Source organism: Anguilla anguilla, chromosome 1 (assembly GCF_013347855.1).
Source record: "Anguilla anguilla isolate fAngAng1 chromosome 1, fAngAng1.pri, whole genome shotgun sequence".
Classification (NCBI taxonomy): domain Eukaryota; kingdom Metazoa; phylum Chordata; class Actinopteri; order Anguilliformes; family Anguillidae; genus Anguilla; species Anguilla anguilla.
The window spans coordinates 64,520,146-64,535,547 of record NC_049201.1 but is presented as its reverse complement, the minus strand read 5'-3'; the positions used below and the strand labels follow the sequence as shown (position 1 = coordinate 64,535,547).

General features: G+C 41.8%; 1 protein-coding gene across 4 annotated transcripts in view; it reads right to left on the bottom strand.

Annotated features, from left to right (window-relative positions):
- Positions 1-8,918: 8,918 nt before the first annotated feature.
- LOC118214820 (retinoic acid receptor beta-like) overlaps positions 8,919-15,402 on the bottom strand; it is a 121,139-nt gene continuing 114,655 nt past the window's right edge. For all 4 annotated transcript variants that reach the window (XM_035395076.1, XM_035395085.1, XM_035395092.1 and 1 more), the window contains 3 exons: positions 11,964-12,168; positions 11,005-11,163; positions 8,919-9,581 (listed from right to left, as the gene is read on the bottom strand). In XM_035395076.1, the coding sequence (XP_035250967.1) occupies positions 9,331-9,581; positions 11,005-11,163; positions 11,964-12,168 (615 nt within the window). In that variant the 3' untranslated portion in view covers positions 8,919-9,330. The remainder of the gene's footprint in view (positions 9,582-11,004; positions 11,164-11,963; positions 12,169-15,402) is intronic.

Genomic DNA, 15,402 nt, shown 5'->3' with positions numbered 1-15,402 from the left:
ACCACGTTGCTGAGACAGCAAAAAAAAGCACATTCAAAGTGAATATTAAAAAACTGCAATCTAAAAAATGACAGGAACAAGAAGAGTTGCATAAATAAATACATATATAAGGCAAAAGTAATCTTATCCATCACTTGTGATGTATTAGATCTAGATTTGGCTTTGTGATCGACCATATGAAACCTTTATGTATTATACATGCTCTTCATTGTTCATGCTCTGTAACTGTTTCAACACTGTCGCAACTATCAGCACTTCCTGGAACAAGGAAAAAGCCTGTTATTTGAGACAATGTGCCCATTATCAAACAATGTCCTTACTAATATGCTGTGCTACATCCTGCAGTGCTTTGCGCACTGACTGCATTCTTTGGCTAGATCTATCAATAAACTAAAATGGAGTCTGACATTGAACATTTGCTGCTTCTAGAAATTCAAAATTCGGCACGCAATTTATTTGCAAAAGCCATCACTTGTCCATAATTCACTCTTTTTGTTTGTGTAATATGTCTTGAGCACATACTGAGTTACAGATACTCTGTCCCTTTGGTAAGCACAATGAATGATTTCATTTGTTTTTACAGACTGTATGTTCATGTCTTTTTGATCATCAAATGCTTTTTAAGTAATATATACTTTTTCAGTGCTTCACCTCTGAGAGCAAGATAAGCCAAACCTACAAAGAGGTGGGCTCTCCAGACTTTGCATGTTTCCAGTGATGATTCCTGAGTTGTAGTATAAACCATGAAAAGTACCATCATACGGAATCATAATTTATATGTGAAGAATGGAAAATGGGCAGGAGCCTCAGGACAGGAACATGTGAACATCAGAGTAATATTAGGACAGGTGAGCTAAAAGAAAACCCTGTAGCTGCTCACTTTGCCAAAGCTGGACATTCCATTAGCTCGTTAAGATACGTTAGCATTGAGGATTTAAGAACGAGTTAGAAGGTCAACATGTCGCTCGGGGGAGGGGACATGGAACAGAGGCTTGCAAAAAGATCCTTTAGGATTCCCAGACTGAATACATTGTCTCCCCTGGGCCTTAATGAGGAGTTTGATCTTATACCTTTTTATCAGCCCCCCGCTTCCTTCTGTAGCTCTTGAATGTCCAATAATATAATACAAAACAGAATATTAAAATATTCTATTTAAATTGTAATGGATATTGCACAGGCTTTTAACAATGTAAATGTTTATCACATTGGGAAATCTGTATATTGTATAATGAATGTTTATATACATTCATTGTCATGTCTTTTTTACATCCTATTCCAGGAAGTGACGTCATTATCACACTGCTATAAATAGGATAGTAGTGCTTGTTGACTCATGTATACTTTATGAAGACCGGGTCGAAACATTGTACATTGCAGTTCGATAAATGGGCGCATTGTAGAGTAGTGTGCAAGGTCTTCCTTCTTTTTGCACATAATGTCATTACCACTAATGATCAAGAAGATAACTGTTTAAAATACATTTATACAGATGAAGATGGCTTAGAGAAACAACAACAGAAGCAAGGCCACAAAATAAGAGTTTTAAGAGTAGAACTAAACTTTAAGCACAGTGTTTCCATAATTTATGCCAGTACTGTACAAGCCAAACATTTTCCATAAACTAAAATATGCATATATGTAAACAAAAAAGTTAAAATAAACTTTCTTTTTCTAAAAATATGCATAGTTATTGCATATCATTCTGCCACTAATGAGATGCAAAGTAACATTGTGCAGATGTAGACCTAGACAGTCACAATTTTCGATAAATCTGAATAATACTTTATCTATTAATACGTCTGTGATCAAAGGGCCAATAATATGCATTCGTATACCAATGTCTACAATATTTGGTCCTTTGGTCCTGTCAATTGAACAACCATATATAAGTATTTCCACAAAATTTAATTTCAGTTTGTTAGGACATGATTTGATATTATTTTAAGTTTGATCAAAACATCAAATTCATTCATAATGTTTCAGATATGGTGATAATGCATTACAGTTGCAGTATCATAGCACATCAACACATAAACATACTACATAGTACAATGATCAGTATTAATTGAACCCCTCTTTGAACACATATAGCAGGTCCTTGCTAGACTGAATCAGACAGCTTACACTTCTTTTTTTACATAAAATCAATACAGCTGGATATCTACTGAATCATTGTAGGTTAAGTACCTTGCTCAAGGGTATGGCAGTATCTCTCCCCTCCCCTCCCCCAACGCAGAATTGAACCTACAACCTCAGAGCTACAGTGTAGATAAAATATGTTATAGAATGGGGCGTAGGAATTGTAGACCCCTCGAATGGGACATTTCTCAGAGAAATATCAAATAAAACCATGCAGTTTTGCAATTAAATGTCAGTAAGTGTTTTTAATTTGTTTTATTTATCGAGGAGTTGAGTAAGCATTCGAACCAAGGGAATTAATTTGGGTATGAAGGCCGAAGCACTGATACATTAAATTAAAATAAATTAAGACATTTACAAGTCTTATTCACAAATGCTTGCTAAACATTTTGCATGGATTGTTGTTACTCTAGAAAAGTTTCTCCAGTTATGCTGTGGGGACTAAAGGAGAGGAGAAATTAATACTATTTATTTGTTTAGTGACACAAAGCAGCAGTTCCCAAATGCAGCACTGGGAAACCACTGTTGCTTTGTTGTTATCTTCCCTTCTAACTGAGATCAAGTAATCAGTTTTATTAAACTGACTGAATGTGGCAAATCTTTAACAATGATCTACTCCAGCTTTTTTAAAGAAAAACACATCACAAATATTTGTGAAAAGTCATTGATAAAAATGTAAGTAAAAGTATTTTCTCAATTAGTGCCACTTCAGCAAACTGATGAGATGATGAGAATTTAACTTCATTAAGACAAATTGGTTTTTAATGAATTTTAATGGCTGGACAGTGCTCCTGTATTATTACAGGAGCCTCCTATATTATTATTTTTTAAAATTTATCTTTGAATCAATAAAATAGGTCAATAAAAACAATCAAAAGATAAGCCTGGGCATCTTCTGTTCTTTTCAAACCTTCATAGCCATGGTTAATCATAGAGCCCGAGTGTTCAACAAAAACATAGTGGGATAACCTCTGTAAATATTCAGCTATGGATATTATTCTGCACTATTCAACAACCATATGTGTTGTCCAAGATAACATGCTGAGTAGGTAAATTATGTTATGACAGAGGCTGGTGTTGAAACCTCTTGCGCTCTGTAAGGATTTTGTCATTCCATTTGCTGCCCGTCTTTCTCTGGAGATAAGAGAAGTTTGCCCCCACTTAAACTTTTTCCATTTTGTATTTGTGGTACCCATAATTTCTGTTCACAAATGTCAAGTTCTCCAGGACGAAAAACAGTGGCAGTGGCTCACAGAAGTAGCACCAATTACTCACAGCCCAGGGGCAGGAAGTCAGGCTATTAGCATTCACATCATTATTAGAAGGAACTGTGTTGTCTGTTCAGAGAACGTCCTCCCCAGACATACTGCAAGTTTCAAAAAATATCCCCATGAGGTGCAAATCATTTTTCTGCAGAAACTACACAATAATGTACAGTCAAAGACAAAATGGTATGCAATGCTACTAACCAGAAACTGGACAGCTACCTCAGTAACACCATGGCCTTGCATTTCATTGAAAAGTCTATATTAGTGGGCTGCTAGGTGATTCATTCAGTGAAGGCACCACGGTGCAGCGCATGGATGAACCCCATGGTCTTGGATCGAATCCGGACCATGCCAGGGCCTACTGTGGTTGGTAGCTACACAGAGTGATTCACAATTTGCCAATTGCATTGTTCAGGCTTTGGGAGGGTCCAGTTGGTTAGGGGTCCATGTTTAACTGCCATCTAGTGCCCCTCTCTGGACAACTAGGCACCCATCGACTGCATGTCAAAGCCATATATGAAAGGTCTTCCTCTGACTCCAGTCTATGCAAGTCCAGCAGTACTCAGCAGTGTGAAAAGAAGCAGACAAGCGGCACAACCAGTTTCAGAGGAGAGTGGAGCATGGTGGGTAAGGAACTATGTACCTTGAGCAAGGTACTTATCCTGCATTGCTTCAGTATATATCCAGCTGTATAAATGGATGCAATGTAAATGCTACGTAAAAAGTTGTTTAAGTTGCTCTGGATAAGAGCATCTGCTAAATGCCTGTAATGAGAATCTCAGTTGTCTAGACTTAACTGGCAGTGAGGCTTGCACATGTACACAGCTACAATTGCAGACAGTTAGCCAGTCAAAATTAGGGAGGGAATTCAACATTCTCAGCCCCACTTTGGGCACCAAATTAAAAAAGGAGTCTATAAGGAGTCTATTAATGAGGCAGATAAAGCTCCCATATTTAGTGGATGTGCATTGACTGGATTTCATCCCACTGTGTGCTGATATTCCAGAAGCCTTTTCAAGATTCCAACAACTGTTAATTTTCTTTTTCCAACGGTTGTTTTTCCCTCTTCACTGCTTTTGCCATCTATGTGAACACGTCAGCAAATACACACAGCCTCTCACTGAGAGACACAACCGATATGGACAGAAGATGTCCCTGCTCATTGTAGATAATGGGAATAGCTTCATGGGCATAATGCAGTTCTCGCTATTTTCTCCCACAGCATGTCAATTGAATGCTTGACTGAACTGGCGTATAATGTTCTATTGTGCACACAAATAAAGACACAGTACATCAATGCACTGCTCAATGTATGGAAAATGAGACTCAGTTTGGTATCTGTGACTATGATAAAATATTAACGGTTGAAATTCAGAGGAGGTGGTGTCCTGGGAATTTAATGGACATGAAGGTTCAGATGTCAATGTGGAGCAATAACAAAAAATCCATATAAAGCAGATGTCCTTGGGTAATCAGAAATATCAATTAAATGTGATTCATCAGGAGATGATTCTTGACCATGATTTGCAAAGAAATCAAGAAGCAGATTTTTATTTCTGTCTGGGTTGAGTACATTTAATATAATATTTTTTTCCTTTGGTGACTAAATTCTGAAAATGATAAGACTGAAAATGTATTGTTTAAGCCTTTGAAGAGTCGGTTCTTTAGAATTTTCCCCCCAACATTCTAAGTCGGTATTCTAGAATTCCACTGCTTTCAATTGGCCGTAATGATAGTCACATCAGCGCTAGAATGTTTAGTTAAGAACATTCTAATCCCATATTTGTGATCAGGCACCTTATACGGTTGAGCTACGCTAACGCCAATGTTACTAATTTCCCTGTGAACCACTGCCCTCTTCTGGTCAACTACAATATAACTACGTCTCAACCGCATCATGGCATGAATTCAGGAGAGGATGAGAGGACAACACCATTATACAAGAACCAGAAAAAAGCTTGGAAAACAATCCAAGCTGTTTTGGAACAAGAAAACACAGCTACCGCTCACATATACTGCACATGCCATCTTTGTTGTTTTCATCAAATGAAACAAAAAACCTCTAGGCTCTGTTCATTTTTTCATTGTGACTGGCGATTCAGCGGTTTACTTAGTGAAGCACAATACAATAATCTTCTTCACAGATACTCCTTAGACACTGTGTTTCACCATCTACTGTAGCAACATCTAAAAATTGTAGCAATTTGCTTGAAGAAACTGATTTCTCATAATGTATGAGTCTCTTGGGTTATTCAGTGTAGGCCTACTTAATTCTGCAATATCAGCAATACTGGGAATTTAGCAACCATTGAGATTTAGAAAACTATTTCAAAGTTATAAAACGTAGCTGGGTATTGACGGTGCATACTTTCTCGCTGTAGGGCAGCATCTGCTCAAGTGCACAGAAACTTCTTTTGGATCAATGGTAAATATAGGAATTATATATGAAATGGCATGTACACCACTGTTCAGAGCTTGTGTTAGCATGGCTGTACTCCCCTGACACCAGTAGGGGGCACCCTGACCCATCATATAGCCCTATCAGCAATGCATTCAAGACTGTTACTGTTGGTGCAATTCACACGAGTGCACAACGACAATACCAAATCATTGACATAAATTTAACCCCTACAAGCCCCTGGCTTGAGGCCTGCAGCCAGAGCTAGAGTCACAGTCTCAAGACTCCAGGCTGTCCCAAGTCTCATCGAGGCAACAGCAAAGGATCAAACTTCAGGCTCTTTAAAATCTAAAAAAATATTTCAAAATATTTTGTTATTCTCAAATTTACTTCTGAATACATCATCCAACCACAGTAAGCCCTACAATTCATGCATTTCATCAACTGTGCCAGGATTCTTTCCAGTAACTGGAAGCCATATGGTTTCATTTCCACATTAAGACTGATGGGAACTCATTATTCCAGAAACATCTGCAAGAAATACGAGACAAGTTGAAAGCATTCAAACAACTGGCAAAAGCTTTTTGAATGTGAGTAATGCTATCTTACAAAAAAACATTATTTTTCAGACATAAAATCTTGAAATAATGTTATTGTATGATAAAATCAACAACTTTTCAGGAAGCTTTTTATATTATGTGAAATTGTACTGATCTGAGGCAATGGCTGCTCATGTTGACAAGCTGTAGATGGAAAAATATCAACACAGAAACACTTTATTGAACTCTTAAATTTCAAACAACTACATATTTATTTTAAAATAAATATATTTTATTATTTTTCCAGGGGATTCAATGGTAAAGGTAAACAATATATGAACATGTAAGAAAAGATTGTTCTTGAACGGACAAGACCCAATGAAAATATAGAACAGATAGTAGAACGTTAGATTACAGCCAAGTTCCCATGGAAACAAGCTTAGTCACCAATAAAGCAGGGATTATGAGTTAAAAAATCCTTTGCTGCAGATTTCTTTTTCTTTTTTCTTTATTCTAGACCTGCTGCAAGTTATGATAATGACTCCAAATGCAACCAAATGTACAATCTATTAGCAGTGCTACAATAATACAGTTGCTACTGACTTTGTCTCATGTACACATTTCCTACCTGGCAGACACCATAGTCAAACACTGAGGTGCTGTTGGCCTCTGCGAAAATGCCAACTGACAAACTGGTGTGATTTGCACCGCGAGCTGGTGATTCAACATGTCTGAACAAGGGATTCTGGAGATTTGGGAATAAACTGTATGACGAGACAATTGCATTATTTTCTAGTAGCAAAGTTACAGTAATGAAATGACATTCATCAAGTGTTTAAGTCTTCAGCTTTTTCAGCTTTCCTGGTGAAATGACCATAGCCGAGCCTATACACATTGTCAAGTATACACTACAGTGTAGACATTCTATCCTTTAGGCTCCACTGCCTAGGTACTAACCCCCCTTTCTTCAGACTGCAATTATTTTCGTGAAACACAGTTTCAAAAGAAGACATTAAAGCTGTGTGTTGTCCTTTTCTTCCTTTACATTCTGAATACTACATTATTTCAAACATTTACATTTTAAATCCAATGTTTTCCTCCAACCTTGTCCATTACATGGTTACTGAGGTATTTTTGAGCTTAACTGACAGGAAATGAAAGTGCAATATTTTGAGGACAATGAGACAACAATTCATGTATGAGAACCTTTTCAGGTGATACCTTGTTATCTAGTGCCTTGTGGCTTAACAGCACTGTTTTGATGGAAAAATATGTCTATATATATTTGTATGATATTTACAATTTCAATGTTCTGAAGAAGAAATAAACACATTAACGCAATCTCTGAACAATCTGAACTTGTTTCTTTTTTCACATTTAATGAGATGTGTTTTTTTTAATAATGCCTAATGTCCAATGTGAACCCCATGCATATCAGCTATTGCTTAGTTATCCTGTAAGTCCACTATCATCTACCTGACCTGGAGCACTAGCCCACTGACAGCATTAGCCTCACTGCTTGTGACATACAAAACCAACCGATACTGTGAAACTGTGGCCCATGTTTTTCCAAGCTGAGGCTAGTGATTTGTCCAATTGTAACACTGGGATCTTCCATAACTTCTTCAAGGTACAATAATGATTAAGAGATGTCAGTCTTCTATAAGTGCTTTGAAATACCTTATAATCATCTGTAGTGACGTCGTTGGCAGTAACTAGTCGGTGTGCGTTAGAGAAGTGACCATCCATACCTGACCAATAGGAGGATGAAGCACACTTCTAGGTCAATTAATTGACATGCTGATCAATCAATCAACCAATCAGCTAAATTACAAGCTTTTCTCTGACCAACATATCTTCAGAAATTATTATGAGCCTGATGAGGAAAATACATTTTTGGCTGGACTGCAACAGTGGGGCCAGCCCTACAAACGCCAATGTCTGTGACTGACTGAGTGATGAAGTTACACCACTGGTCGGCCGAGTTATGAAGTTACACCATTGGTCGGCCGGAGTGGTCCAGCCATATACTAGGTTTTGACCTGGTCTTGTTAAATCTGGATAGCACGACTTCTTTGTTATGGATTATATCACTTTGTAATCTGCTATGTGGTTGGTTCTGTATGTTCCAAGATGCATTTTGTACTACAGTGGTCCTAATCTTGCTGCCAGATTACTTACATGTTCTACAAAGGAAACGCGACTCCGGTCATGCAGTTCTTTGAATCTGACCTCCAAAATGAAAGCGTTTCAATGGCCTGACTGGAGACGAACGAGAGTCTTCAGGCAGAGGAACTGTCGATGTTAAGGCGGAAACAGAACTGGCTGATATCGCCAATGCTAGAAGGGGTCCACCCGCTTGAGGGCGTATCGGCATGGGAACGTGGATTTCAACAATAAAAAAAACAACAACTTTAAATATAGCAACAAATATAAAATAGACTTCCTTACTAACTATATGCAAGAACATTCCACATATCCATTTTAAAGACTTTTGATAAGCCAGTTTTACCTTGAAGTATTGCCTTAAACGTGATCATATTTAAGACGACGAGAAAAGCACCACGACATTCATCATAGAAACAGAAGTTTAACCATACAATGGTATGTACAATGTATGCTGATGAGAGGGGATTGAACAACTTGCCAAGCTCAGCCCATCATGCATGTAGAAATTTACACAATGGAGACCTGAAGAACTTCAGCTTCGTGTAGGCGTACGACTGGGGGGGGGGGGCACCCGGATTTATTACGGGCGCAAGCCCCCCCCCCAGCTGGAGACGGAAACATTAAGAGCTCAATAATAGTTATACACAAAGCACTGGTCCTTTTAGGCCTTAGTGTCATTAAAAAAGAGAGAGAGAAATAGAGAGAGAGTGAGAGAGAGAGAAAAAAGCCAGGAAGCAGCCTCAGGGAGCGCGCTCGCTGCCTCGCCCTCCCCCCTGTATTGTGCAAAGGAATGTCTGGGTTGTGCGGGGGGGCGGGACTACGGCTCCTGGGAGGGCGGGGCGGGGTTGTCTGCGGGCTCCGGGGAGGAGGGCGAGGGCTTGGGGGCGCTGGTGCTGGCGCTGCTGCTGCTGCTGCTGCTGCTGGGCTGCTGGGGGCTGCCCTCCTCGCTCGCCTGCCCCTCCCGCCCCTCCTGCCCGTCCTGCCCCTCCGAGTTCTCCAGCATCTCCTGGATGAGCGGCGGCATGGACCCCGGGATCTCCAGCTTCAGCGTGATGACGCGCTCCGCGCCTGCGGGATGGAGCAGAGCGCCGTCAGACGCTAATGCTAGCCCGGTAACGCGGCGCGCATGCTGACTCCTCTTCACAGCTGTGTCCTGAAGATGTTTCATGCTAACTGCTTTCTGAGTCACTGATGCTTTTAGGCATTCTGAATGTAAAGAGCGAATGCTAAACGTGTGCATGTAACATAAAAGCTTGAACGCGCAATGGTCTATACTGTTCATAGAGACCTATGCAACCTCATAGTTACATTTCAGACAGCAGAACATTTGTACCCGTCTACTGCAGCAATAATAATTTAATAATCTTAAATAAACTGATTAATACATTTAGCCAACAAATTGATTAAAAGCTGTTTTTCCCCAAGAGGCAATCAACAAAGAGAGGATAATATTTCTGAGAAAATACTGGACAGTAAAAGCTCAATTTTTTACCATACCACTGTGGAAAAACTTGATACTGCCAGATAGTTAACTCCGGAATGATCTCCAGGGGGTTCTTTCATTTTACGACTGCAGACTTCAAGGAGTCAGTATTATGAAGGCAGAAATCCTCGTGAAAGTCTGTTCTTTCACTACATAAAAGCAGAGGCTCGGAAAGTTCTTGTTGAAAAGTTGGGCAAGTAGAAGCAGCCTTGAAGAAGCTTATGAGAAGGTAAAAGTGATAAAGTATGAAACTCTGCAGGTTCCAAACTTTAAATTCTATCATGTAGTTTTTCAGTTATGCTTCTTGAAACCCGGCTAAACCCACAGACTAATATACCATGGAGAGCAGCAGAGGAACTGTTAGTGCACTTGGTTACACTGCAAGATTTATTATTCAGTGGACACAGTTCTCAGAAATGTGCTTTTTTATTACCCTATCATAGCATACTCAGTCACAACGTGGACAGCCACGGAGAATCATATGAAGCTTAACCTAAAACGGCACTCAAACTCCCCAAGATGGTCTAATAAAATGCACCTATTGGGCAAGCAACCATTTTCATCAGCATTTAAGTCCACTGCAGGTATTTACAGCTTTAAAGATATGTTTATGATAACAGCTTTCACTGCATTCAGGAGCTTTCCCAGCTGTTACAGCTCACACTGGGCTGAGCCATGCGAGCTGGGGAACAGAGCTGCCAGTAAAAAAGAAAACCCCAACCAACAACTTAAAAAAACCCCAACTAGCAACAAAAAAACACAAACTAGCAACTAAAAAACCCCAACCAGTAACTAAAAAACCCCAACTAGCAACTAAAAAACCCCAACTAGAAACTAAAAACCCTGTCTAGCAACTAAAAAAACCCTAAATAGCAACTAAAAAAAACCCCTTACCACTGACTAACGCTATACAGAATTCCACAACTGAATATAATAAAACACATGAGCTAATGACTAAATGTGGTTCTTTGTGGGTCAGGCTTTGAGCCACCACAGCGGGGTCCTCACCTTTAGCGCTGATGCTGCGCAGGTCTGTGATCTTCATGAGGATTTTGGGGAACATGTGCGGCTTGCTGGGCCGGCGTTTACGTATGTAGATCTTCAGCGCCTCCAGCAGCGGCTCCTGCAGCTTGTCCACCTTAGAGGCCTCCTCCAGGTCCTGCCGATCTGACAGCAGGCAGAAAAAACCCACTTAAAAGAGAGGTATTGCATAAACTACTTGGGATAAGTAGCGGCTCTGGACTGCAGGTCTTAGAACGTTACCGACAAATTGATCAAAATAGGCATTGCAGGCAGATGTGGAATAGGAGGAATATATAACCTGTAGTAAGAACCCTATATTTAAAATATACTACAATTTTATAAATCCTAAAATAATTATTTCATACAGCCACTGATAAAGATGACCAATTCAGCAGAGGTTTCAGGTAAACCACAAAAATTGAGTTTATTCTTTAACAACAAATAGAAAAACATAAATTCCCATAACATCACTAACTACAGAGTACCTTCAGAATTTCTTAATTTCTTCCCTAGTACCCAATGAATCGGTAAAATTATAATATTTCAGTGTTTTGTCAATAAAGTTTTGGCATGTCATAACTCACATGGCCAGATGATGGCAGTGTGTACACACATAATCAATCTCGCTCCGGCTAATAAAAGTTTATTCGCGCAGCATATAAGGCACTCAGGTTAAAGCACTCACTTTTCTGGATTAATACTGCAGGGCAGCAGGGCATGCAATATTTGCCAAGATCTTAGGGTCGAGTGCCTTTACGTAGCCATCTACCCTGCAGTGCTGACTGTGATACATCTTTTTCTCCCAGTGAGCCTTTGCTTTGAGGCTTCAGGCGCGAACACGTTCCAGGCTCGACCTGGCAGCGGAAACGCAACCTCTGCGCACCCACTACAGTCAGCGGGCGGGGCTAGAGTGGGCGGGGCTAAAGGAGGCGGTGCGGCATTACCTCCGGAAATGAGGCAGATGGCGCTGAGCAGGCCGCTCTCCGTGTCGTCCATCTCCAGCGGCAGGAGCTGATTGGCGAAGGTGAAGACCAGGTCGGTGAGCGGTCCGAAGCCGGCGTTGTGCATCTGCGTGCGGTTCAGCGTCAGCCCGTCTGAGAAGGTCATGGTGTCCTGGTCAGGGGTGTACCTCGTGCAAATCCGCAGAATCTACAAACACAGGGGGGACGCAAGTCTTAAAAAGCATCCGTCAATCGACTGAACACAGACCAATACTTCTGCAGTAAATTTGTTTATGTCCATTAAATTCAATCAGATTCATATGTACAGACTGCATACCTTGCAGTTTTTTTCCCCCATCTCAATACAATGGGCTATGAATATGCATGCAGCTGGTATAATCTGACATAAAGGATTAAATAATGGTTTCAAATATACAGTATTTATTTAACCCATTTTGAATGTTCGGGATAATCCGGATTATTCTTTAACAATAAAATGTTGACTGGAAATATAGAGATAGTTTCCTCTCTGAATTGCGGTGCTGAGAATACCGTAGCGCTGTGGGATTACCAGGATGTAAATAAGGGACGAGACACACAATCATCTTCATCACCTGCAAAGTTTTTATTTCAATATTCTAGAAACCAACTTTCATATATGAAAACTTAATCCGTTCCTATGGATAAAATGGTTCCCCCACTCTCCCACTAATGACTTATAAAAAGTACGCTCTAAATACAAACAGTGTTGTACCAAGTATAACCACAGTAATGGCCAGTGAGACAAAAGATCAGAAAATGTATTTTCACACATATGAACTAATCACAATCCCAAAGTGTGGGAGGGGCAGACCCTTTGAGTGACAGTAGTCACAGTGGGCTACATAAACAACCTTCCAAAGGATTTGGGCTTCTGTTACAATTAATAAGTGTGTTCAATTACATGTTATTTATGACCCATCATGTGTTAATGATGACACAGAAACACAGACTGATGTGATACTAAGACACTGGGTCACATCCTGAACCTGAGTGAATGCTTTCTCTGGACGCACACACAGCAGCACAGCAGACGAGCGCAGCACAGTGCCCAGAGCCTCATTCGCCCTGCAGACCCACTCGCTGTGTGAACCTGGCTCTGAGGTTCTGACCCGCACGGCTCTGTTCCCACCAGGGCTGCCCCAGTGGGTCTGACTGCCCTGCGACACCAGGCAGTAACCGGGCGGCTCGTGAGCGTGGGGGACGTCTCTCGCCTTGCTCAAACAGACGGCGGTGCGGAGCGCCCGATGTCGCGCGCGTGTCAGGGTCAAGCGGTGGTCCCAGCAGCACTCCGCGGGGGGGCACTGGGGCCCTCGCACAGCCAGCCAGGCCCGGCGATGAGTCACGCGCTGCTCTACTGCAGCAGACGGCTCTATTCTCACTCTCCTTCACAACTCCTCGGAACCAGCAACGCAACTTGCATATACACATAGCCGGGGAAAATATTTCACTGTTTACATATAAATAAAAATATGTATGTCTATGTGCATACATACATTTTTTATTGTTTCTATTTTTTAATGGATGCTTGTACAACACACTCTCTCACAAACACCAGCACGCACTTCGAGCTAAGCGTTTGTGCCAGGAGCGTGCTGCTGAGAGCAGCCGCGAAGCGAGCTACTGAGAGCAGGCACAGCCGCGGAGTGAGCTACTGAGAGCAGGGGCAGCCGCGAAGTGAGCTACTGAGAGCAGGAGCAGCCGCGAAGTGAGCTACTGAGAGCAGGAGCAGCCGCGAAGCGAGCTACTGAGAGCAGGAGCAGCCGCGAAGTGAGCTACTGAGAGCAGGAGCAGCCGCGAAGCGAGCTACTGAGAGCAGGAGCAGCCGCGAAGTGAGCTACTGAGAGCAGGAGCAGCCGCGAAGCGAGCTACTGAGAGCAGGAGCAGCCACGAAGTGAGCTACTGAGAGCAGGAACAGCCGCGGAGCGAGCTACAGAGAGCAGGAGCAGCCGCGGAGTGTGCTACTGAGAGCAGGAGCAGCCGCGGAGTGTGCTACTGAGAGCAGGCACAGCCGCGGAGCGAGCTACTGAGAGCAGGTACAGCCGCGGAGCGAGCTACTGAGAGCAGGCACAGCCGTGGAGCGAGCTACAGAGAGCAGGCACAGCCGCGGAGTGTGCTACTGAGAGCAGGAGCAGCCGTGGAGCGAGCTACAGAGAGCAGGCACAGCCGTGGAGCGAGCTACAGAGAGCAGGCACAGCTGCGCAGCGAGCTACAGAGAGCAGGCACAGCCGTGGAGCGCTCAGCCCTTTGATGGGGATTCGCCAGGACGCTGTTGACACTGAATGGCAGCAGCGACAGCAGGATGAAACGGAATAAAACATGCTGGCTGCGACTCACACAGGCCAGGCCCGCAAAGACTGCCTGTTTGATGCTTCCTTTCAGCCCTCAGACGGGTGTTCAAAAGGACAACGCAGGAGGAGCGCCAGTCAATTGTCAAAAAAAGAGTGTTTTTTTTTATTTTGAAAAAGGCAGGAGATATCTTCTTTCTCCAGGAAGGTTGTGTCTCTGTGTGTGGACTCTCGGGTCATGGGCTCTTCACCTCTGGTGTTTAACTGGTTAAGTGCGAGGATGTGCAGATACAGATGTCATTTGCTGCAGTATTGCAGCTGCAGTTCCTGAACAGTTTTCGCCGTGCGCCCCTGTTCAGAATTTTCAGCAGGCTTTACCCCGATCCGTACACACGCCTCTAAAACTCAGCCAAGTACCCAATAATGTGTGTGGAAAGATTCCAGTCAAACTAGTAACTGGGTATGCGTTGGAGATATAAAACCACTTCATGCATGTGTGATTCTAGTTACACACACACAAATACTGGTCACCAGACTATATTTGAGGACACTGGGGAAAAAAAAAAATATGAAGCATTTTCCCATGACCATGACTTTAAATGGGCATATATTCCACCATGTACTCTTGGAAATCTGTGCTTTTCTGAAAATTTACTTGATTGATTACTAGACCGAAGAATTAAATGAACAGAAATGACAACGGCATTTAAAAATAGCTTGAAGGCAGAGATTAGCCTGCCAGCGTACTGGCGTGAAGAACTTTTAAAAAAACCGACGTGCCTAGATTGATTCATTTTTCACCTTGTCCTTGAAGAACAGAAGAGATCAAAGACTTGCCTAAACTTCCCATTCAGACAGCAGGTGTGCAGTTAGAATTTTAATATATATACATGTTTTAAATTATGCATTATTGGACAGGATACTATTCTGTTGAAACTTGTATCCCATTTAAAATAATATTCATAGGGCAGACATAAAACAGTCACCAGGGCCGAGTTGCAGCAGGAACTGGCTGCAATGTGAATATCTCCACTGAACCAGGCTCTTAAACAAACTCAAGGTTTTTACAACTAGGTACTGCTCACTACAGCACTGCTACTGTTTCATTAGCATTT